The 24,019-nt window shown below is 30.3% G+C and overlaps 1 protein-coding gene across 11 annotated transcripts in view; it reads left to right on the plus strand.

The window, feature by feature from the left end:
- The first annotated feature begins 12,015 nt into the window (after positions 1-12,015).
- The window catches only part of LOC145267015 (histone-arginine methyltransferase CARM1-like), a 206,289-nt gene continuing 194,285 nt past the window's right edge, over positions 12,016-24,019 (plus strand). For 2 of the 11 annotated variants that reach the window (XM_080122919.1, XM_080122921.1), the window contains exon 1: positions 12,017-12,188. In XM_080122919.1, coding sequence (XP_079979045.1) covers positions 12,041-12,188 — 148 coding nt within the window. In that variant the 5' untranslated portion in view covers positions 12,017-12,040. Of the gene's footprint in view, positions 12,189-24,019 lie in introns of all 11 variants that reach the window. The other 9 variants (XM_080122922.1, XM_080122923.1, XM_080122926.1 and 6 more) reach the window with 5 other exon arrangements.

Consider the following 24,019-nt stretch of genomic DNA (forward strand, 5'->3'; position numbering starts at 1 on the left):
GACAGTATAGTTTGATGGCATCGTCACATCGAAAGAATGGATGAGAGGGTCAGTACATGTAGAATGGGTTAGTTCATGGGGAGGGAAATTAAGGAAAACATGGGAGCAAGTGATAGGGATGGATTTTCAAGGAAAAAGGGATAAAGACATGACTATAAATAGGTCAGTTTAGGAATTAATTTCTGAAAACCGTCCAACACATGCTAGCATGTAAAACAGATGTTAAACCGATGCTGCTGCTGACGATAATGATGCTGTTGATGAAGATGAAGATAATGCTGAAGAAGATGATGATGATGATGATACTGAACATGGTATGTTGATGATGATGATGATGTTGATTGCTGCTGCTGCTGATGATGATGATGCTGTTGATGAAGATGAAGATAATGCTGAAGATGATGATGATGATGATGATGATGATGATGTCGATGATGGTGATGAAGAAGAAGAAGATGATAATGATGATGATGCTGATACTGAAGATGGTGATGATGATTGCTGCTGCTGCTGATGATGCTGCTGCTGATGATGATGTTGATGAAGAAGATGAAGCTGAAGATGGTGATGATGATGATGACGATGATGATGATGTTGATGCTGCTGCTGATGACAATGATGATGATGATGTTGATGATGTTGATGAAGAAGATGAAGATGATGCTGAAGATGATGTCCATTTTGTATCGCTATTATCAAGTTAAAAAATGTAATAAAAAAGGACAAGAAATTTTGCTCTATCAAATTCTTGTGTTGTACAATACATAAGACGCACGTGATATTTGGCTAGAATCAAAGTGCAGCATCTGTTCTTCATTCCACTGTTCTTCTGCTCTGCCATCAGTCAATGAGGGAGAAATCTTTCTAGACTAAGGCAATTTTAATTCTTGTCCCAATCTAAAATATCTCTTTCGAAGAAGCTGGAGTTTCCTCTACAGTGGAGACTGACCTAACTCTTCCCTCGTGGGGAGGCCGGTAAATAGGAACATCCTCACAGTGGGTCGTGGGTTTTGCTGATGGGGAGAAGGTAGACCGCCGGGTTTTGTTATGCATTAAAATGTGGAATCACGACTGCACACAAAAAACAAACAAGACCAACAAGGAACATTTAACTCGTAGGTGATTCCCTTTTCTCTTTCTTGCAACCTCTTTCCCTCAGAAGTGATGTTGCAAGCCTGTCTCTACTCTATTGCTATTTTCATGGCTAGTACCCGTCTGAGCTCCAATCTACAGTCCCCCCTTGCTAAACCTTCCCAAAGAACCTCGACTAGATACAACCACTATTAATAATTTCTCCTACTCTCTATCTGTGTCTAAATCTAAACGTAGATTCTATGAACAAAGCTTCTTTCTTAGAACTGCCTGCATGCGGAAACTGTCTCACTTGCCTGCTTCCTGGACGATTACAATATGATAACCTTCAAGTCCAATGTAAACAAGTTCTTGTTAATCTGTCCCCCTTAAATAATCCAAATTTGATCTAACTTGACTAGAATGGTACAGAGACTGCTGGAATTCTGTGGTTAGGGTCAAGGTTAACGATACCAACTGAAAACCTGGGTCTGCCAAGTTTGAGTTCAGTTCATTCTTCAAAAACACTTCCATCAAACCCGCATCTGACCTTGTGTCTCACCTAAGATTCTTGGGAAGCATAGTGTAACTCAATTCCTAACTAAAAACAACATAGCCATTACTATTAAGGACTCAGTGGTAAACGGCTGTTGCGAAAATGCAAAGTTATTTGCAAAAAGCATTGATGATGATGATGATGATCATCATCATCATCATCGTGTATGAATATGAAGATTCCATTGTTGACATTGGTTTCCCAGATATTTTTTCTAGTTAGAATTCTTTCTAGAAATGTAACGTAACACAGTCGGCTATATGCAAATGCATCCAAAAATGACGTTATCGGTGGAGTAAACGAGAAACGTAGAGGATGAAACGAGAATAACGTCCGAGATCACGTGAGAAGCATCAAGCTGTAACAACGAGGAAATGAATGTTGTTGTTACAAAGAAAAAACGAGTTGAAGTTATTTCCTATTCTTTGTCTACTTTGCGACTGAGGCATACAACGTGCGTTGGTTGTGGGCACAAGAAGGACATTGTGTATTTATGGAAGGGACCATGTGAAGATTGCCAACATTCCAAATGAACAAGACTTTTGTGCCACCTAAGAGCATTCGTAATTTTAGGAGATTTCTATCACTCAGACTCTAGGGAACACCACCTGTTTTTGTCAGTTGAATAACTACTGATAATGACTTGTATGATAACTAGGGCTATGACAACAGCATATTCTTTTCATTGTTTTGACTCTCGATTATATATCCGACACAGTTAATCAACCGAGAACCGCATCACTCTGTATAAAAGCATATAAGATATCAACGGATACACATTCGAGAGTCAAAACAATGAAAAGAATATGCTGTTGTCTTAGCCCTAATGATAACTCCCTAGTAAGTAAAAACATAATAATAAATAAATTTTAAAAAATATGTAAATTAAATCAATAAATGAAAATAATAATAATAATAATAATAATAATAATAATAATTGTAAAGTGTTGAGATATTATGTTGAACAAAGATGGCGGCGTAGTTCAGATCAGATCCTGAGTGTAATTGGCAGTAACCAAGATGGCGGCCAAGAATCAAATGCGGTCCGTGACGTAGTTAACGGCGAACTGATTGAATCCAAAATTCGACAATTTTTATAGTAACTTTGGAAGATTTCATTGGTTGGTTTAGCACAGCCGGTGGTTATTAAAACGATTGGCGAATTCATTGGTCTCATAACCCCTACTACTCGTGGTGGTGGGGGGGTCTCCTACCAGGAGTCAAAAACAGTTTACAATAATGATAATAAAAACCATAAAAATGTTACTCATATTTCTTACAAAGCCAATGGTTGTTATTAGTGGGTCATTGATAAACAGCTGTTGCGAGAGTGTTGCATGTTTGCACACCCGGGTATCGCCGTATTATCTGAGCTAGAAGATTATTATTATTATTATTATTATTATTATTATTATTATTATTATCTTGTAGATCTGTTCCGTCTGCCTGCTTCCCACCTGACTACAACTTGGATGTCTTCAAGTCCAACGTTAACAAATTCCTAATGAACCGCCCCCTTAAGTAAACACTTCATCAAATCTCCGCACTAACGTACTGTACTTGGAATTGACCCTTATCCCTGAGTGGCTTCTGGGCCTTGATAAGTGGTGACCACCGTGTAAAAAAAAAAAAAAAAAAGATTGAATTAAATTTGTTTTAAAGAGAAAAATGCAATTCCAGGACAAATATGGTTAAATGACTTTTTAGGAATTTAACTTGACTAGATTCTTTAAACAATAACAGGAAGGAATTTTAGATAAATAAAATCCAATATGTTTTAATGAAATGGAACATGTACGTTTTGAAGCCATCCAATGCAAAAAATAATAAATAATTTTAAAATAATGCTTATCAATATATTTCAGCGAAGAAACTCGCCCTCGTCAAAACATTTTTTTTTCTTCTAATGCCTTATTATTGTACTTTTAGACATGACACGTCCATTTAGTTATTGGCCTGTTTTAATAGAAAAGAATGTTAGAGCATAAGCATAATACGTGAGGAAGGTAGATGATTTGTTTATGTCTTTGGTCACATGGAGTTGGTGACGTAATGAGATAGTTTGGAAATATATGTAATCAGTTAGTTAAAAGTTAGTCGAGAAGTCTTGAGCGAACGCGTTAAAACGAGTAGACGTGACAGGCAAGTTCTAAGCTGGTTGGGTATTGTTCAGTTATGGAAGCATTCAGCTAGAAAAACAGTAATATACAAAAACAGTAATATATAAAACAGTAATATATAAAACAGTAATATATAAAAACAGAAACATAAAAACAGTAATATAGAAAAACAGTAACATATAAAAACAGTAACATATAAAAACAGTAATTTATAAAAACAGTAAGATATAAAAACAGTAATATATAATCCCTGAAAAAGATTCAGCTATAAAAACAGTAATATATAAAAACAGTAATATATAAAAACAGTAACATAAAAACAGTAATATATAAAAACAGTAATATATAAAAACAGTAACATATAAAAACATTAATATATAAAAACAGTAATATATAATCCCTGAAAAATATTCAGCTAGAAAAACAGTAACATATAAAAACAGTAATATATAAAAACAGTAATATATAAAAAAAGTAATATATAAAAACAGTAATATATAAAAAAAGGACATATAAAAACAGTAATATATAAAAACAGTAACATATAAAAACAGTAATATATAATCCATGAAAAAGATTCAGCTAGAAAAACAGTAATGTATAAAAACAGTAAGATATAAAAACAGTAATATATAATCCCTGAAAAAGATTCAGCTAGAAAAACAGTAATATATAAAAACAGTAATATATAAAAACAGTAATATATAAAAACAGTAACATATAAAAACAGTAATATATAAAAACAGTAATATATAAAAAAAGTAATACATAAAAACAGTAACATATAAAAACAGTAATATATAATCCCTGAAAAAGATTCAGCTAGAAAAACAGTAACATATAAAAACAGTAACATATAAAAACAGTAATATATAAAAACAGTAACATATAAAAACAGTAACATATAAAAACATTAATATATAAAAACAGTAATATATAATCCCTGAAAAATATTCAGCTAGAAAAACAGTAACATATAAAAACAGTAACAGATAAAAACAGTAATATATAATCCATGAAAAAGATTCAGCTAGAAAAACAGTAATATATAAAAACAGTCACATATAAAAACAGTAATATATAAAAACAGTAATATATAAAAACAGTACCATATAAAAACAGTAACATATAAAAACAGTAGCATATAAAAACAGTAATATATAAAAACAGTAATATATAAAAACAGTAATATATAAAAACAGTAATATATAAAAACAGTAATATATAAAAAAAAGTAATATATAAAGACAGTAACATATAAAAACAGTAACATATAAAAACAGTAACATATAAAAACAGTAATATATAATCCCTGAATAAGATTAAGCTAGAAAAACAGTAATATATAAAAACAGTAATATATAAAAACAGTAACATATAAAAACAGTAATATATAAAAACAGTAACATATAAAAACAGTAATATATAAAAACGGTAACATATGAAAACGGTAATATATAAAAACGGTAACATATAAAAACAGTAATATATAAAAACAGTAATATATAAAAACAGTAACATATAAAAACAGTAATATATAAAAACAATAACATATAAACAGTAATATATAATCCCTGAATAAGATTCAGCTAGAAACACAGTAACATATAACAACAGTAACATATAAAAACAGTAATATATAAAAACAGTAATATATACAAACAGTAATATATAAAAACAGTAACATATAAAAACAGTAATATATAAAAACAGTAACATATAAAAACAGTAACATATAAAAACAGTAATATATAATCCCTGAAAAAGATTCAGCTAGAAAAACAGTAATATATAAAAACAGTAATATATAAAACAGTAATATATAAATACAGTAATATATAAAAACAGTAATATATAAAAATAGTAATATATAAAAACAGTAACATATAAAAACAGTAACATATAAAAACAGTAACATATAAAAACAGTAATATATAAAACAGTAATATATAATCCCTGAAAAAGATTTAGCTAGGAAAACAGTAACATATAAAAACAGTAACATATAAAAACAGTAATATATAAAAACAGTAACTTATAAAAACAGTAACATATAAAAACAGTACTATATAATCCCCGAAAAAGATTCAGCTAGAAAAACAGTAACATATAAAAACAGTAACATATAAAAACAGTAATATATAAAACAGTAATATATAATCCCTGAAAAAGATTTAGCTAGGAAAACAGTAACATATAAAAACAGTAACATATAAAAACAGTAATATATAAAAACAGTAATATATAAAAACAGTCACATATAAAAACAGTAACATATAAAAACAGTAATATATAAAAACAGTAATATATAAAAACAGTAATATATAAAAACAGTAACATATAAAAACAGTAACATATAAAAACAGTAATATATAATCCCTGAAAAAGATTTAGCTAGAAAAACAGTAACATATAAAAACAGTAACATATAAAAACAGTAATATATAATCCCTGAAAAAGATTCAGCTAGGAAAACAGTAATATATAAAAACAGTAATATATAAAACAGTAATATATAAAAACAGTAACATATAAAAACAGTACCATATAAAAACAGTAACATATAAATACAGTAACATATAAATACAGTAACATATAAAAACAGTAACATATAACAACAGTAATATATAAAAACAGTAACATATAAAAACAGTAACATATAAAAACAGTAATATATAAAAACAGTAACATATAAAAACAGTAACATAAAACAGTAATATATAAAAACAGTAACATATAAAAACATTAATATATAAAAACAGTAAGATATAATCCGTGAAAAATATTCAGCTAGAAAAACAGTAACATATAAACAGTAATATATAATCCCTGAATAAGATTCAGCTAGAAACACAGTAACATATAACAACAGTAACATATAAAAACAGTAATATATAAAAACAGTAATATATACGAACAGTAATATATAAAAACAGTAACATATAAAAACAGTAATATATAAAAACAGTAACATATAAAAACAGTAACATATAAAAACAGTAATATATAATCCCTGAAAAAGATTCAGCTAGAAAAACAGTAATATATAAAAACAGTAATATATAAAACAGTAATATATAATCCCTGAAAAAGATTTAGCTAGGAAAACAGTAACATATAAAAACAGTAACATATAAAAGCAGTAACATATAAAAACAGTAACATATAAAAACAGTAATATATAAAAACAGTAACTTATAAAAACAGTAACATATAAAAACAGTACTATATAATCCCCGAAAAAGATTCAGCTAGAAAAACAGTAACATATAAAAACAGTAACATATAAAAACAGTAATATATAAAACAGTAATATATAATCCCTGAAAAAGATTTAGCTAGGAAAACAGTAACATATAAAAACATGAACATATAAAAACAGTAATACATAAAAACAGTAATATATAAAAACAGTCACATATAAACACAGTAACATATAAAAACAGTAATATATAAAAACAGTAATATATAAAAAAAGTAATATATAAAAACAGTAACATATAAAAACAGTAACATATAAAAACAGTAATATATAATCCCTGAAAAAGATTTAGCTAGAAAAACAGTAACATATAAAAACAGTAACATATAAAAAGAGTAATATATAAAAACAGTAATATATAAAAAAAGTAATATATAAAAACAGTAACATATAAAAACAGTAATATATAATCCCTGAAAAAGATTCAGCTAGGAAAACAGTAATATATAAAAACAGTAATATATAAAACAGTAATATATAAAAACAGTAACATATAAAAACAGTACCATATAAAAACAGTAACATATAAATACAGTAACATATAAATACAGTAACATATAAAAACAGTAACATATAACAACAGTAATATATAAAAACAGTAACATATAAAAACAGTAACATATAAAAACAGTAATATATAAAAACAGTAACATATAAAAACAGTAACATAAAACAGTAATATATAAAAACAGTAACATATAAAAACATTAATATATAAAAACAGTAAGATATAATCCGTGAAAAATATTAAGCTAGAAAAACAGTAACATATAAAAACAGTAACAGATAAAAACAGTAATATATAATCCATGAAAAAGATTCAGCTAGAAAAAAAGTAATATATAAAAACAGTCACATATTAAAACGGTAATATATAAAAACAGTAACATATAAAAACAGTACCATATAAAAACAGTAACATATAAAAACAGTAACATATAAAAACAGTAACATATAAAAACAGTAATATATAATCCCTGAAAAATATTCAGCTAGAAAAACAGTAACATATAAAAACAGTAACAGATAAAAACAGTAATATATAATCCATGAAAAAGATTCAGCTAGAAAAACAGTAATATATAAAAACAGTCACATATAAAAACAGTAATATATAAATAAAGTAATATATAAAAACAGTACCATATAAAAACAGTAACATATAAAAACAGTAACATATAAAAACAGTAATATATAAAAACAGTAATATATAATCCCTGAAATAGATTCAGCTAGAAAAACAGTAACATATAAAAACAGTAACATATAAAAACAGTAACATATAAAAACAGTAATATATAAAAACAGTAATATATAAAAACAGTAACATATAAAAACAGTAACATATAAAAACAGTAACATATAAAAACAGTAATATATAATCCCTGAAAAAGATTCAGCTATAAAAACAGTAATATATAAAAACAGTAATATATAAAAACAGTAACATATAAAAACAGTAATATACAAAAACAGTAACATATAAAAACAGTAATATATAAAAACAGTAACATATAAAACAGTAACATATAAAAACAGTAATATATAAAAACAGGAACATATAAAACAGTAACATATAAAAACAGTAACATATAAAAACAGTAATATATAATCCCTGAATAAGATTAAGCTAGAAAAACAGTAATATATAAAAACAGTAATATATAAAAACAGTAATATATAAAAACAGTAACATATAAAAACAGTAACATATAAAAACAGTAATATATAAAAACAGTAATATATAAAAACAGTAATATATAAAACAGTAACATATAAAAACAGTAATATATAATCCCTGAAAAATATTCAGCTAGAAAAACAGTAATATATAAAAACAGTAATATATAAAAACAGTCACATATAAAAACAGTAACATATAAAAACAGTAATATATAAAAACAGTAATATATAAAAACAGTAACATATAAAAACAGTAATATATAAAACAGTAATATATAAAAACAGTAATATATAAAAACAGTAATATATAAAAACAGTAACATATAAAAACAGTAACATATGAAAACAGTAACATATAAAAACAGTAATATATAATCCCTGAAAAAGATTCAGCTAGAAAAACAGTAACATATAAAAACAGTAACATATAAAAACAGTAATATATAAAAACAGTAATATATACAAACAGTAACATATAAAAACAGTAATATATTAAAACAGTAACATATAAAAACAGTAACATATAAAAACAGTAATATATAATCCCTGAAAAACATTCAGCTAGAAAAACAGTAATATATAAAAACAGTAATATATAAAAACAGTAACATATAAAAACAGTAATATATAAAAACAGTAATATATAAAAACAGTAATATATAAAACAGTAATATATAAAAACAGTAATATATAAAAATAGTAACATATAAAAACAGTAACATATAAAAACAGTAACATATAAAAACAGTAACATATAAAAACAGTAATATATAAAAACAGTAATATATAATCCCTGAAAAAGATTCAGCTAGGAAAACAGTAACATATAAAAACAGTAACATATAAAAGCAGTCACATATAAAAACAGTAACATATAAAAACAGTAATATATAAAAACCGTAATATATAAAAACAGTGACATATAAAAACAGTAATATATAAAAACAGTAATATATAAAAACAGTAATATATAAAAACAGTAATATATAAAAACAGTAATATATAAAAACAGTAATATATAAAAAAGTAATACATAAAAACAGTAACATATAAAAACAGTAATATATAATCCCTGAAAAAGATTCAGCTAGAAAAACAGTAATATATAAAAACAGTAACATATAAAAACAGTAATATATAAAAACAATAACATATAAAAACAGTAACATAGAAAAACATTAATATATAAAAACAGTAACATATAAAAACGAGAACATATAACATGCCAAGATGAGGGAGAAGATTAGTAAAGAATATGTACGCCGAGTGAGGAAAATATGCAAAACCCAGCTCACCAATAAAAATAAAATTACTGCCATAAACCAGGTTGCTATGCCAGTAATAACATACAGCTTTGGTATCATTGACTGGCCACAAAAATACATCAACCGGCTAGATGTAAAGACACGGAAGCTACTAACGCTTCATAAAATAATATATAGAAATCAGTGTCTACCAAGGCTGTATGTGCCCAGGGGAGAAGGAGGTCTGGGACTCTCAGAGATTAATCATCAACATAGGGCAACTATTGTGAGCACCGGTCAGTATCTGAGAAGCTCCCAGAATGACACTCTCTCAATAGTATATGAACATCAAGAGACAAGAGCCAGCAGAACAACATCAGTCACCCAGCTGGCCAAATATTTTGGTCAGAGTTGTCTCTCAGATGAGGACGAAACACCAAACAAGTGTGCCACAGAAATAGCAAGAAAGAGCCGGCAGAAATATACCGAGACCTTTCAACAGATTAACCTTAAAGAATGGGAACAACATCAGCGTGCAAAGTATTTTCTGGGGGAACTGTCTCGGGAATACATAGATAAGGAAGGTTCTTTGGACTGGCTCAAAAGAGGATCCCTCCACCACGATCAGGAAAGGGTCATAATGGCTGCCCAAGACCAGGGATTGATGACCAATGCATTCAAGAAGATGGCAGGGATCAGTAATGACAATAAATGCAGATTCTGCCACACAGAATTGGAAAGTGTTGGTCATCTGATATCAAGTTGCAAAGTTCTTCTAGGGGACGGCTACTATACAGCGAGACATGATGGAGTATGCAAGTACCTCATCTGTAAAAAATTAAACATCCAGTGTAGCAGCAAGTCCTGGGAACATCAACCTGCAAAAAACAGTTGGAAATGATTTATATACCATACATTACGACCATGTAATCCCTACAGCCACCTACCTTGAAAATGCTGCTGTGAAACCTGACATAGTTATATGGAATAAGTCAGAGAGAGTTGCAACCTTGATTGAAGTGAGTGTTCCTAATGATGGCGGTCTTAACAGAGCTGAAAGAGAGAAACAGACCAAATACCAAGGTCTCATGTATGATATGAAAAGAAACTGGAGCCTAAAGGGGATATCGATCATACCAGTTATCATAGGTGCCACAGGACTTATGAAGAAGAACCTGAAGTCCTACCTAACTAATATTCCTGGTGAACCAAGTGCAAAAGAGATTCAGACAATTGTACTTAAGGGAACAGCGAGGATACTAAAAAGAACTCTCGGTTGGTTTCAATAAAAAAGCGGGGCAATGTTGGCAGCTGGTTTGGCTGCCCCATACCCGGCATTACAATCTTCAAAGGAAGAAAAAAAAAAAAAAAAAAAAAATCCCCAGAATGAATATAACAAAATGATTTGCCTCGGTTATTGACAGAAGAAGAGAGTACTGGTCATCTAGTGATGGGAGGGGGGACTCCAAGAAACACCACATGTTTTTCTTAGTGAGCTATCAATAATAATGATTTCTGTAAGAACTCCAAGTGGGTATGGAATGATAATTAGTGAGTTGAATCTCTTATTCTAACTCTGGCATACCGCAGCTGAGAACTCCAAGAGAGTATTTATCAAAAAGGCAAAAAAAAAAGGCAAAAAAAAAAAAAAAAAAAAAAAAAAAAAAAAAAAAAAAAGAAGCAAAAGGCACTAGTAATGCGGGGAGACTTGTCACTCAGACTCCAGGGAACACCAACTATTTTTCTCAGTTGAACGATAACTTATGTGAGAGCTCGCTCGTGTTTTTTTTTTTAAAGAAATTATTGACAAATTTTAAAAATATATAAATGTAAATAAATAAATGAAAATAACTCAATAATAATAATAATAATAATAATAATAATAATAATAATAATAATAATAATAATAATAATAATAATAAATAACCATAATAAATACAAAAATAGAGAACCAGCCAATCAGGTGGCCGAGTTGCAGTCATGTGGTCGTTTTGCGCGCCATTTTGTTCACGTTCGGTTATGTCCGTTTTTTTCCGCCGTTCTTCGGCAGTTTCCGGCGATCCTCGGTGCGTTTCGTCGTTTCTCGCCCGTCGCCTCTTTCTCGATGTGCGCGAACAACATGGCCGTCGTGTTTGACAACGTGCACATCGCTACTTACAGGGAAAATGGTTACTTCGACCAGTCCATCAAGGCCCCGCACAAGGCAGAGATTGTCCAGGAGCAGAATAATGTGGTCGTTAATTTCTGTAAAGGTAAGTGGACGGTTCTATTGTCAAGGGCCCCCCGTTTTCTTACCCCTAAAGAGACCCACACACACGCACAAAAAACAAAACTTCCTTTTGTCTTGAAAGTCGAGGTATAAACAAAGGCATCTATGATGGCGGATGGGGCTCATTTTTTCGCCATCTCCTTTTTTTAAAAGCGGGTTTTATCACCAAAAAATACCCCGGGATGCTCAATTTTAAGGCGGGAATTACATTAAAAGAATCAAAGTGTTTAAAAAACGCCTTGTTTGCTAAAATAAATACATTTTTAATTTATCAAATGTTCAAATTGCTTCCCGTTTTGTAAACGAAAAATTCAAAATTAAACGAAAAAAAAAAAAGCGTGTAAGAATGGGGTTCAATTGTACAATAGGTGTTATTAGAATGACACCCCTGATTTTTCTTATTTCTTCCCCCCTCATTTATTTTATTTTATTGATCAAATTGACATTTCTTATTTCAGATAATCGCGAAATAAAATTCTGATTCACCCCTCAGAGGCTAGAAAATCGAACTTGTAATTAAATGTTTGGTATTTATGCAGAATACGGACCGTACTGAAATAATGACGTTATTATTGAGAAACCCATTCTTAACACGAGGAAAAGGTGTTTTATTTTTATTTTTTTTTTCGTACGCTTATGCACTTATTGTACTGCGATATTTTTTTTTTTTTAAATCGTACTTTCAAAGAATAGTCACAAAACATTCTCCCCCTCATGTTAAGAACGGCTTTCTAAATAACGTTATTTCAGCACGGTAACATCGGTGCATTACTACCTTTTTTATTGTTTTTTTTTTTTTAACGATTCTGTACTTTCACGTAATTATTTAATAAAAGAGTAAAAACTGAATTTCGTTTGGAAATCACATCTAAAAAAAAATAAGCATGGTCCATAAACTGCAGAAGTACCCATTTTCTGTTTTATTCTTACAACTAAAATGTTTTTTTTATTACACTAACAAAACAAACAAAACTTTTTGATGCCAAAAGTTTTTAAAAATAATTTAAAAGCAAAAAAAAAAAAAAACTATAAAAAACAACAGTTAAAATTACAATTTTAGAATGAAAAAAGGGCCAATTTACTAAATAGGGAAATAGTTTAAATAACCGCATTTATTTTTCCTGATTTTTACCCGAATTTGAAATAAAATGAACATTTTTAATTCAAATTTTATGTTTTCAATCTTAAATATAATTACAATTTAAAGTCTATAAAATCTTTTTTCTAGTTTTTAAGTTAATTTTGAAGTTTTGGTATTTTGGCTCAAAACAAAGTGTAGTATCTGTTCTGATGCTTTATTTCACCTTTTCTGTCAGTGGAGAGAAATCCTTCATGACTGAAACAATTTGATATTTTTTAAGTTCCTATCCAGAGTTCCCATTGTTGGGTAGCTGAATTTCCCTCGCATTAAAAACCAACTTCGTGTCTAACTCTGCCCTCGTGGGGAGGCAAATAAATGCGAACATTGAAACCTCATTTGGTGCTTGTTAAGATAGAGTCGACAAATCGTTTTTTAAAAATGTTGTTTTAAGCAAAAACAACAGTACTTGTCATGAAAGTATTTTTTATGGAAGATTCGGGGAAATTGCATTTTCTCGTAGATGTGAACGCATTGAAGGTTGCGAATACAGGGGATATACTTATCTTCCTTTTCGTCACTTTAATGGCTGACGTACGGTTTTAGATCATAACGATACTTTTTTTTTTTTTTTCGTACTTATGCACTTTCGTTACCGTGCTGAAATTATTTAGAAACCCATTCTTAACATGGGAGAGTTTTTTTCTGTACTTTCACCTAACAATTTAAGGTGCTAATGCACTTACTGATCCGCGCTATTTTTTAAATCGTATTTCCAAGTTTAATTAAAGTTTTGTTTTTTATTATTATTATTTTTTTATTTTATTCAATTGTAAGGTTAAAGTACAGAATAGGTACAAAACACCCGTCCCTTCCCATGTTAAGAATGGATTTTTAAATAACAACGTTATTATTTCAACACGAATCAATAAGTGCACTTGCACTGCAGAGTGCAGTGCACTGTGCACTAGTACCCAATTTAATAAAAGATATATAAAAATCTTGAATTTAACTTGAAAATACTATTAAAAAAAAAAATAGCACGGTAACAAAAGTGCATAAGCACTTTTTAAATAAAAACAGTTGTTTTACTCGATGAATTTTTGTGATTTTTGGATATATTGCTTTTTCGACATGACAAGTAAGTACGTAATACTGTTTTTGCTTAAAATGACGTTTATATTAGCAATCACCCATTATTTTTAACCAAATTAAATTTTTATGAAAATTTGGTTAAAAATATTTAAATGACGAAAAAAAAGTAAAACGGCATTTATTTTTTATAGCAAACAAACCGATAAAGTTAGTAAAAAATAAATGTATACCAATAAACGTTACCAAAGGCAAGATGATTTACTCTTCTACCTATCTAGATTATTTTGTGTTAACTTAAAGTTTTTTTTTTTAGTTTGAAAAACAAATAGCGCCGATTTGCTAACATCATGGCAGATATGAAGCTGTCATCACTGGTGTCTCGATAATCGCTCACAAATCGAAAATGAAAGTTACTTGTAAAAATTCATCCAGTAGTTATGTTCTTTAGTAAAACATGGCCTCGTCTGTAGCGATATAAATGGCAATTTTTGGGGGTTTTATTACAATCCACAGAGGTACGAAAAGTTGTCAAAAAAGCAAATATATAACAGATGTTACCAAAGGCAAGATAAGTTACTTTTCTAACTGGATAAGTTTTTAGTGTTTTTATTTAATGTAAAATGTTTATTCGGTTTGATAAACAAGAAATATTGAACTCTACTGAAGAACAAGAAAAAATGGCATTGAAGTCTCGACAAAGACTTCAAAATAAGACATAAAAAAAATGGTGATAGCAACCCAACCCACCCAATAAATTTTACTGTGACATTTATTGGGTGGGTTTCTACAACCATTTTGTTTTATTTCTTGCTTTAAACTGATTATCGAGACTTCAAAGATGTAAATAGATTTTGCGGCCATTTTTATTTGTTCTCCGGTAGCGTTCAATATTTCTTGTTTTTCGAGCCTGCTAAACATTTTACATGAAATAAAAATACTAAAAACTTATCCAGTTAAGTAGAAAAGTAATTTATCTTGCCTTTGGTAACATTTATTTGTTATAGTTTTTTTTTTTTTTTTTTTTTTTTTTTTTTTATACAATTTTTTCGCACCTCTGTGGATTGTAATACAAACCCCCCAAATTCCTATTTCGTAAAAAAACAAAAACAAAAAAAAACTTGATTTGGAATATAAAATTTCCATTCCGTAACAAGAAGGTACAAAATAAGTTTTTCTTCATTTTTGATTATCACTATAAGTACCAATTTGAATAAACACCCCAGTTATTGACAAAACTTCATTACGGTATTGTTTTCAATTTTAGGAATGTTCCGTCCGCGCAACGTAAGAAAAAGTAAGCAAAGAAAGCTTTCCCTTCTATGTTAAGAATAGCTTTCTGAATTTTCTTGGGAATGTTAAACTGCAGAAGTGTCCGAAGTTGTTATAAAACAAGAATTATTCATTCTTAAAGCTATAAACTTCAATATAGCCAAAAGGTTTTAAAACCGAATTTAATAATTGGGTGCTGGTTAAGATAGTTGTTGACAGATCGATTTTTTTTTTTAAATGTTGTTTTAAGCAAAAACAATACTTGTCATGTCGATAATAGTAACATATCCAAAAATAAAAAAAAAATCGAGTAGAAAATTATGGAAAACTGTGGGAAATTGTATTTTTTCACCTATATGTGAGCACTTTAAAGATTGCAAATACAGGGAATATACTTATCTACCTTTTTGCCACTTAAATGACTGACGTACTGTTTTTAGACCATAGCTATAGACGCGTTTTTTTTTTTTTTTTTTTTTTTTTTCTAAAAACAGTACTATTCGATGAATTTTTGGATATATTACTATTTTCGACATGACAATTAAATAATGTTTTTTTGCTTAAAACCATATATTCAAAAAATCGATATATCGATTTTATCTTAGGTTCCAATAATTATATGTAAAAAAAAAAAAAAAAATGTTCAAATTTACAGACTTTTAAAAATGAAAATCGAACTTTATTTCCGGGGAAGAAATACAATTTAAATTGAAACCGGAATCCATATTCTATAATTGAACTAAAAAAAAAAATAAAAATAGATCATAAAACCCCGGCCGTTTGTGTATTTAACAATTTTTGTTTTTATTTTAGGAGAGTTCCGTCTGTGGCTAGGGAAGAGTTAACAAAACCTTTCCTGCATGTTAAGAATGGCTTTCTAAATTTGTACGGGAGTTGTTAAAATGCACAAGTGCCAACACATCCTCTGTGCACCTACATAATATCAATAAACCTTGTTAATCTAATAATTATTTTTATTTAATCAATTTGCCAAAGCAATGCATTTTGGCAACACAGAAATAAGAAACTACGGTGCTCTAGGAGCATTCTAAGTTGAGTGTTGTGTAGCAATCTGCTTGTTCACATTACATTTAAATTTCTGCATGTTAGTACACTCGGGGTGGGGATAGCAGAGAGGGAAATCGAAAGGTAAGCAATCTGAAGAAAGTAGTTATTTTAGTAACAAGTTTTCTGAAATTTCATTACCTCAGTGAAGGGGTGTGATTTTGCTGATTTTGGGGTGTATTTACGTTGAAAGAGGGGGGGGGTCTTACAACTGCAGCAAGTTCATCAGTCCATTTTATGAAAATTTGTAAAACAAGCACAGATACAACATTGCGGTGATGTGTGTGTGTGTGTGTATATATATATATAAGTCGTGATTTCAAAAGTAAAAAAAAAAGTATTAAGGTGCCATCAGCTAGAATCGAAACTGAAACCAAAACTGTATCATTCAAAGCTGGTAACGTTACCACTGTACCAACGTGACACGTATATGAACTGATTAGAAATTAGAATAAGATGAATGTACAAAATGTATAACGATTTTTTTCTCCAATTTTGACCCCTGAAGAACTATTTTATCGACTAAAGACCCATAAAAGAACCTTTCATAAAATATTAAATCATTTGAGGCCCTTAGTGCTACTCTGCGACTTTTTTTTAGCTTTGGAAGAGATAGTTTGAAAATATGGACACACAGACAGACAAACATAGTGAGTTTTATAAATTAGATTTTACTTCAGTTCTCAGAAATCCAGTACCCCCTCCCTGGAAGTAACACTTGGGTCTCTATATGAAATCCATCGATATTCAAGTGGTCTCCTTTACCTCTCAGGCATTAGTGAACAAATTAATTTTGCCTCACCAGCTGACTAGTCTTTCTGTGGTCTCTTGGTTTGATTGGATTTCAGAACAAGAATTCACCTAGTCTGGTGTAGTATCCAGCTTAGTGTTCTTACTATAACCGACACCACTTAGAGAAATTACACCATTCCTCATATAAGCCAGTGTGGGGTAGCTATATCGAGGGGGACCTTATTTAGCCTTTGAATGTTAGTTTGAATATTTGGTCAGGGTTTATTTGCAAAGTGAAGTATCCTCATGCCAGGTTGTCCTGACAAATCCTTGTACAGAGGATGATGTCTAGTAGGTAATTGCCTCTAATGTATATATAGTGCGTTCCGAAAAGATCAAGTACTTGCTGTTGAAAATCTCAAGTGTGAGAGGTCAATGTGGAGCAAAGCATATATAAGGGTAAAAGGAAAAATCCAACACAGTCCAATCTCAAATTAAGTTTTGACCCAGTGCAGGCCTCATCAAATTAGACGAACTAGTCAAGTCTGTAGCTGACTTAAAAAGATTTTAAGTCAGCTACAGACCTGACTAGTTCGTTTCTTTTGATGAGGTTCGCACTGGGTCAAAAATAAATTTGAGATTGAACTATGTATTGGATTTTATTTTTATTTTATTCGTGCATATATGTTTTCGTCATTGAATTATTGGTTCCATTTGAAAATTTTGACTGGGCACTAACACAAGTTGGAAAAATATGAAGATCTCTGAGAACAAATGAGTAAAAAATGTCTGGAAAATCATTGTATCATGAGGTACTGTAGGGTGCTCTAGGCTAGCGGTAATGATGCTTCAGCCCCAAAACTATACTTAAATCCAGAGGCATCATCTGATGAAGGCTTTGTTGGAAATGATGCTGCTGTACAAGCAACAGTTATTGTATAAACATTTTTTTTTTTTTATATATAGGAACAAGCATGGATACCTGGTGTAGCCTGGGTGGAGAGAGGTAGTATACTAAGAATATTGAGCCACCCCCAGAAAAAAAAATTGTTTCAATCACAATAGCAGTGAATGCCTTTGCGAGTGCAAAAAAAAAAAAAAAATTAGCTGCAGTAGGCAGGCTCGAACCTGTAATGCTAAAAAGGAAAAGGATGTGAAAAAATTACCGCGCTAGCTATCACGGCCACGATGACTTATGACGTCATGACAGGTCGAAATAACGTTTTTTTTTAGCGTACATTGAGATTGCTAGGAGTATGACTTGCAAAAAGTGACTCCCTCCTTGCAAAAAAGCTGCCAAGTCCAGCACAGAATTAATCATTTTTCAGATATTTTTCGTCTGAGAGATTGATCTTTTTAACTATACAAATTTTGAGTCTGTGAAAAGTTTGTGGCAGACACACACACACACACACACACACACACACACACACACACACACTTTCCCTTTTCTATATTAGAAGAAGAAAATAGTAATCTTTGAATATTTGGTCGGGGTTTACTTGTAGGTTTTCATGTAATAAACTGTACAGTGTATAAAAGTTAGCCGTTATTATTGGTTTCCCCAACAAAAGGAGGGTGGACCTGTAAATTCACCCTTGTCTGTTTGTCCGTTCGTCTGTTCGTCTGTCCACACTTTTCTCAATAACTACGCCTTGGAATTTCTTGATGTTTTGCACAAACATTAAACATGATATGAGTAAAAAAAGTAACACAACGGATTTTCCGGGAAAAACTCCACTTGTTCCCCCTAGGGGTGCCTTTCTGGTTAAAATTTTTTAAAATTGACACTTTTGTGCTTATTAAAAATAATTGATGCCTTAGATTTTTATAAAACTTTTTGAAAATTTGTAACTTAACTGATTTCGATATAATTTTGTTTGTCTATACTTCGTGATAACTTTTGGGTATGACCCAGGGGCTCTTTTAGGGCTAATAAAAACACTTTACTTTTTTGGGACTATTTTACCATATTTGTCCAAAATTTTCTGTGTATGTCTATTTAGCAGTTTTGCATGGTGCTGAACTCAAATTTAAATATGTTAAGGCCTTGGGGAATTTTGGGGCTAAATAGTGGGGGGCAAATGGACTTTATTTTTTTTTTTTGCATAGTGCAGAACTCAAATTTACATATGTTAAGGCCTAAAATTGCACTGTTTATTCATTTTCACCAGGATTTGACGTCACCTGGGGACTTTTGGGGCTAAGGGGGTTGGGCGGCAAATGCTGAACTTAGTCATTTTTGTATGCCTATTTTTATGCATTTTCTTTTGTGCCTTCACGGGGGGGGGGGGACCATGCATGCTTCACTTTTTTTTTTTTTTTTTTTTTTTTAATGAATTAGCAGTTAAGGTTTTTAATGAAAAGGATGGATTGTGTGTGTTGAATGAAGAATATTAATGAAGGATTAAAATTTGATTAGTGTTTTTTTTTTTTTTTTTTTTTTTTTTTTTTGATCAAGATAATTATGTTGTAATCTACAGGAAAGCATTCACATGGTAACTTGTTTAACTGCTGAAGTGAATTTTAGGGCATCGAAAAATGTGTTTTGAAAACGAATTTTGGAAAAATCTTTGTTTAAAATTAAAAAAAAAAAAGGTGTATTAATTTATTTATAAGCTATATTCACCCGGTGTTGTCCAGGTGGAGAGTATGCTTACATTTTTCTCTAAAATAGTTTTATTAAGGTTATAAAATATTAAAAAAAAAAGTGCTTCTACAGAATTTTGACGAGATTTTGTAGACGATAAATGGAGTTTTCAGATAAAAACAATGGTTTCAACTGATTTATTTTTTCAATTCTAATAAATTACAATGGTAGCTTCCAAATTATGCAGTCGAAATTACCTGAATGTTACTGAATTATTAAAAAAGAACAACTTTAATCGTGTTAGCAGGTGAAAATTTTCCACTATCTTTTTTTAAACCAAAACGAAAAATTACCTCCCTTTTGAACTCTCCTGTGTTTTTACAATCGTTTTCATCAAATTCTATTTTTTTTTCTTTAATAATTTTCTACCTTTTATCGATTTTTCGTAATTTTTGGATATAATCATCTTAAAAATACGAGGAATGGGTAGATACCATTGTTTTCACGTGAAATTCAGTTTTACGATTTCCAAAATGTCGTTCTAATTGTATGGCTTCTTTCAGTCTTGACAGACTATGGATACCCACTGTAAGGGTGCCTGCGCGGTAAATTTGTGTGGCAAGAGTTGCGCAGTCTCCAACCATGCCTCTCCTGAGTCAACATTTGTTGCATACCAGTGGCAAGTTGAGGTACAGGACGACTGGAAACAATGCCGAGATGAGCGGAGAGCACATACAGCGCTTGGAATTTCCAAATGATCACCCATCTTGTACTAGCCAGGCTCAATGTTGCTTAACTTTGGTGATCTGAGGAGAATGTGTGTGTCAACGTGATTATGCCGTATATCGGTCTAATAGTGTAGAAGCGTAAAAAAAAAACTTCTACTGAATAAAAATAGGGCAATTCAGAAGCTTAACTCTTTGTTCTATGGGAGGTAACTCTTCTTGTGGAGAAGGTACAGCGACCAAAACGGTGTGCTAATAACACCCAAGATAATTGTCCGATAATTCCAAATAATAAAAACATTCACATCTCTAAAAAAAAAAAAAGAAAAATTCAGAATTGCAAAGTTCTTATGGTTTTTAACTTTTAAATTCAGATGAACATATCTCGGCTCAAACAAAAATTTATTGATCGAAATAAACAGTATCAAAATCAATTTTGCCAACGCAAAACAAGTGTACTTATGCCAATAACGTAAAAATCTTGCGTTCTGGTGGAGATTAAGTCGCTTAAGGCGTTTTTTATATAGCTTAGGTTTTTGAAGTATTTCTCACGCAGAAAGTTTTTGAGAGACTTGAAAAAATGGGAGTTGGTAGGTGAGAGGTCTGCAGAGTGTGGCAGATGAGGCATTTTCATAGCCCAATTCGTTCAACTTCTGCAGGGTCGGTTTACCAACATGGGTTTAGGCATTTTCATAGAGGAGTATTGGACCTTTTCTGTTGACTAATGCTAGGTGTTTTGAATGTTTCTGATGCATTTCATCCATTTATTGGCAGTACTTCTTCGCCATAATAGTTTCATATGTATTCAAAAAACGGTACTTGTACAGTTTAATTCAGACATTAAAAAATGAAAATATCGAAAAAAGGTTATATTGTACGTATGCGTTTTGGACTGAAGATCTCCGGGAAAAAAAATCACTTACTTTCATCATGTAGTTTTTTTTTTTTTTTTTTTTTTTTTTTTACAGCAGAGAAACACGTTTTTATGAGAGTGCGTTGAAGGTGGACATCTTGGATTTTTAAAAATTTTTGTTTGGATTTTAGAAACGTCACGGAGATAACTCCATGTAAAGCGCCAACACTCCCTCCCCATCTTTATTACTAGTTTTTCTTAAAAATCGAACATTTTGCTCGGTAGCATAACAAATTTTTTTGCTGTAAAATAAAAACTACTTGATGAAATTAAGTGAAATTTTTTTCGGAGAACTTCATTCCATAACAGATACGTACAATTTAAGCTTTTTTTTTTTCTTCGATATTTTTAATTTTTAATGTCTTGATTAAACTGTACAAGTACCCAGAAAACTAATTGATGAGACCGGTCGCAAACAGTTTAGATGACCTTTTTTGGGGGGAGGGGGCAACTCTGGCTTCGGGAAGTATCGTAGCGCTTCGTTGGCCTCTAACCATTGAGCTGAGCGTCACCGGTTGTTGTAAGGAACCCACTTTTCACCGCAAGTCACAACCCGGTTGAGAAACGAGTTCTTGTTGCATAAAAGAAAGAAGACGACACTTCATAACGGCGTTTCTTTCGGTTGTCATTCAATTCGTGAGGCGAGGCACCCATTTATCAAATCTATGTTTTGTCTTTCCAATCTCAAGTGGTCGAAAATCGCCGTGTACGTTACATTTAATTTAGTAGCAAGTTCTTGAACAGTAGTGTGTGGATTGGCTTCAACTAAGGCTCTTCTGACCTACGTTCATCATCAAGACTCGTCGCCACCACACAATTTCTTAAACCACTATTATGTTGTGCGTTCAGTAGTGGTTCCGGGGCCAAACGTTCTTTTGATAGCGCAAGCTGTTTCAACAGCTTTTCGGCCTAGCTTGAATTGAGATAAGAAAATTGTGCGAACACACACACACACACACACACACACACACACTTTTGATGTGTACGTTCGCGCCAAAAATCTATTAAAAAAAAAAAAAAAAGCTGACGTTTATAAAAAAACGTTGTTAATTATTTCATCGACAATTTAAATGCTTCAAGATCAATTTGGAATTTCGGAAGCTCGTGCGAGTAAGAGATTAACAAAAATGTCCGACACGTGAGATTTCGAAATTGATTTTGAAGCCTTTAAACTATCGATTAGAAACGAATTCATGAGAATCTAGATTCAAAATTGGCGCTTCTTTTCGCTAAATATATAATTTCTATATAAATAAAATGTCTAATTTCTTTGGTGCTTGTCAGGAATTGTCACCAAGAGGATTTCGGGGTTCTTTTTTCTTTTCCTTTTTTCTTTTGCTTTTTTCTTTTCCTTTTTTCCTTTTCTCTTTTCCTTTTTCTCTTTTTCCTTTCCTTTTTTCTCTTTTTCCTTTCCTTTTTTCTCTTTTTCCTTTCCTTTTTTCTCTTTTTCTTTTCCTTTTTTCTCTTTTTCTTTTCCTTTTTTCTCTTTTTCTTTTCCTTTTTTCTCTTTTTCTTTTCCTTTTTTCTCTTTTTCTTTTCCTTTTTTCACTTTTTCTTTTCCTTTTTTCTCTTTTTCTCTTTTTCTTTTTTTCTCTTTTTTCTCTTTCCTTTTCTCTTTCCTTTTCTCTTTCCTTTTCTCTTTCCTTTTCTCTTTCCTTTTCTCTTTCCTTTTCTCTTTTCCTTTTCTCTTTTCCTTTTCTCTTTTCCTTTTCTCTTTTAATTTTCTCTTTTCCTTTTTTTCTTTTCCTTTTTTTCTTTTCCTTTTTTCTTTTCCTTTTTTCTTTTCCTTTTTTTCTTTTCCTTTTTTTCTTTTCCTTTTTTTCTTTTCCTTTTTTTTCTTTTCCTTTTTTTTCTTTTCCTTTTTTTTCTTTTCCTTTTTTTTCTTTTCCTTTTTTTTCTTTTCCTTTTTTTTCTTTTCCTTTTTTTTCTTTTCCTTTTTTTTCTTTTCCTTTTTTTTCTTTTCTTTTTCTTTTCTTTTCCTTTTCTTTTCCTTTTCTTTTCCTTTTCTTTTCCTTTTCTTTTCCTTTTCTTTTCCTTTTCTTTTCCTTTTCTTTTCCTTTTCTTTTCCTTTTTTTTCTTTTCCTTTTTTTTCTTTTCCTTTTTTTTCTTTTCCTTTTTTTTCTTTTCCTTTTTTTTCTTTTCCTTTTTTTTCTTTTCCTTTTTTTTCTTTTCCTTTTTTTTCTTTTCCTTTTTTTTCTTTTCCTTTTTTTTTTTAATACAATTCAGTTATTAAAGGAGAATACAGAATTTTTCTCTGAAATGGTCGAAACAGCTACGATTTAAAAGCCGCGAAAAAGAAAAGGTGCTTTTTTAGATTGGCACTTTATGGCGGCATTTAAAATTACAG

The sequence above is a fragment of the Euprymna scolopes genome, chromosome 42, assembly GCF_053919585.1.
Source record: "Euprymna scolopes isolate OS-2025 chromosome 42, ASM5391958v1, whole genome shotgun sequence".
Classification (NCBI taxonomy): domain Eukaryota; kingdom Metazoa; phylum Mollusca; class Cephalopoda; order Sepiida; family Sepiolidae; genus Euprymna; species Euprymna scolopes.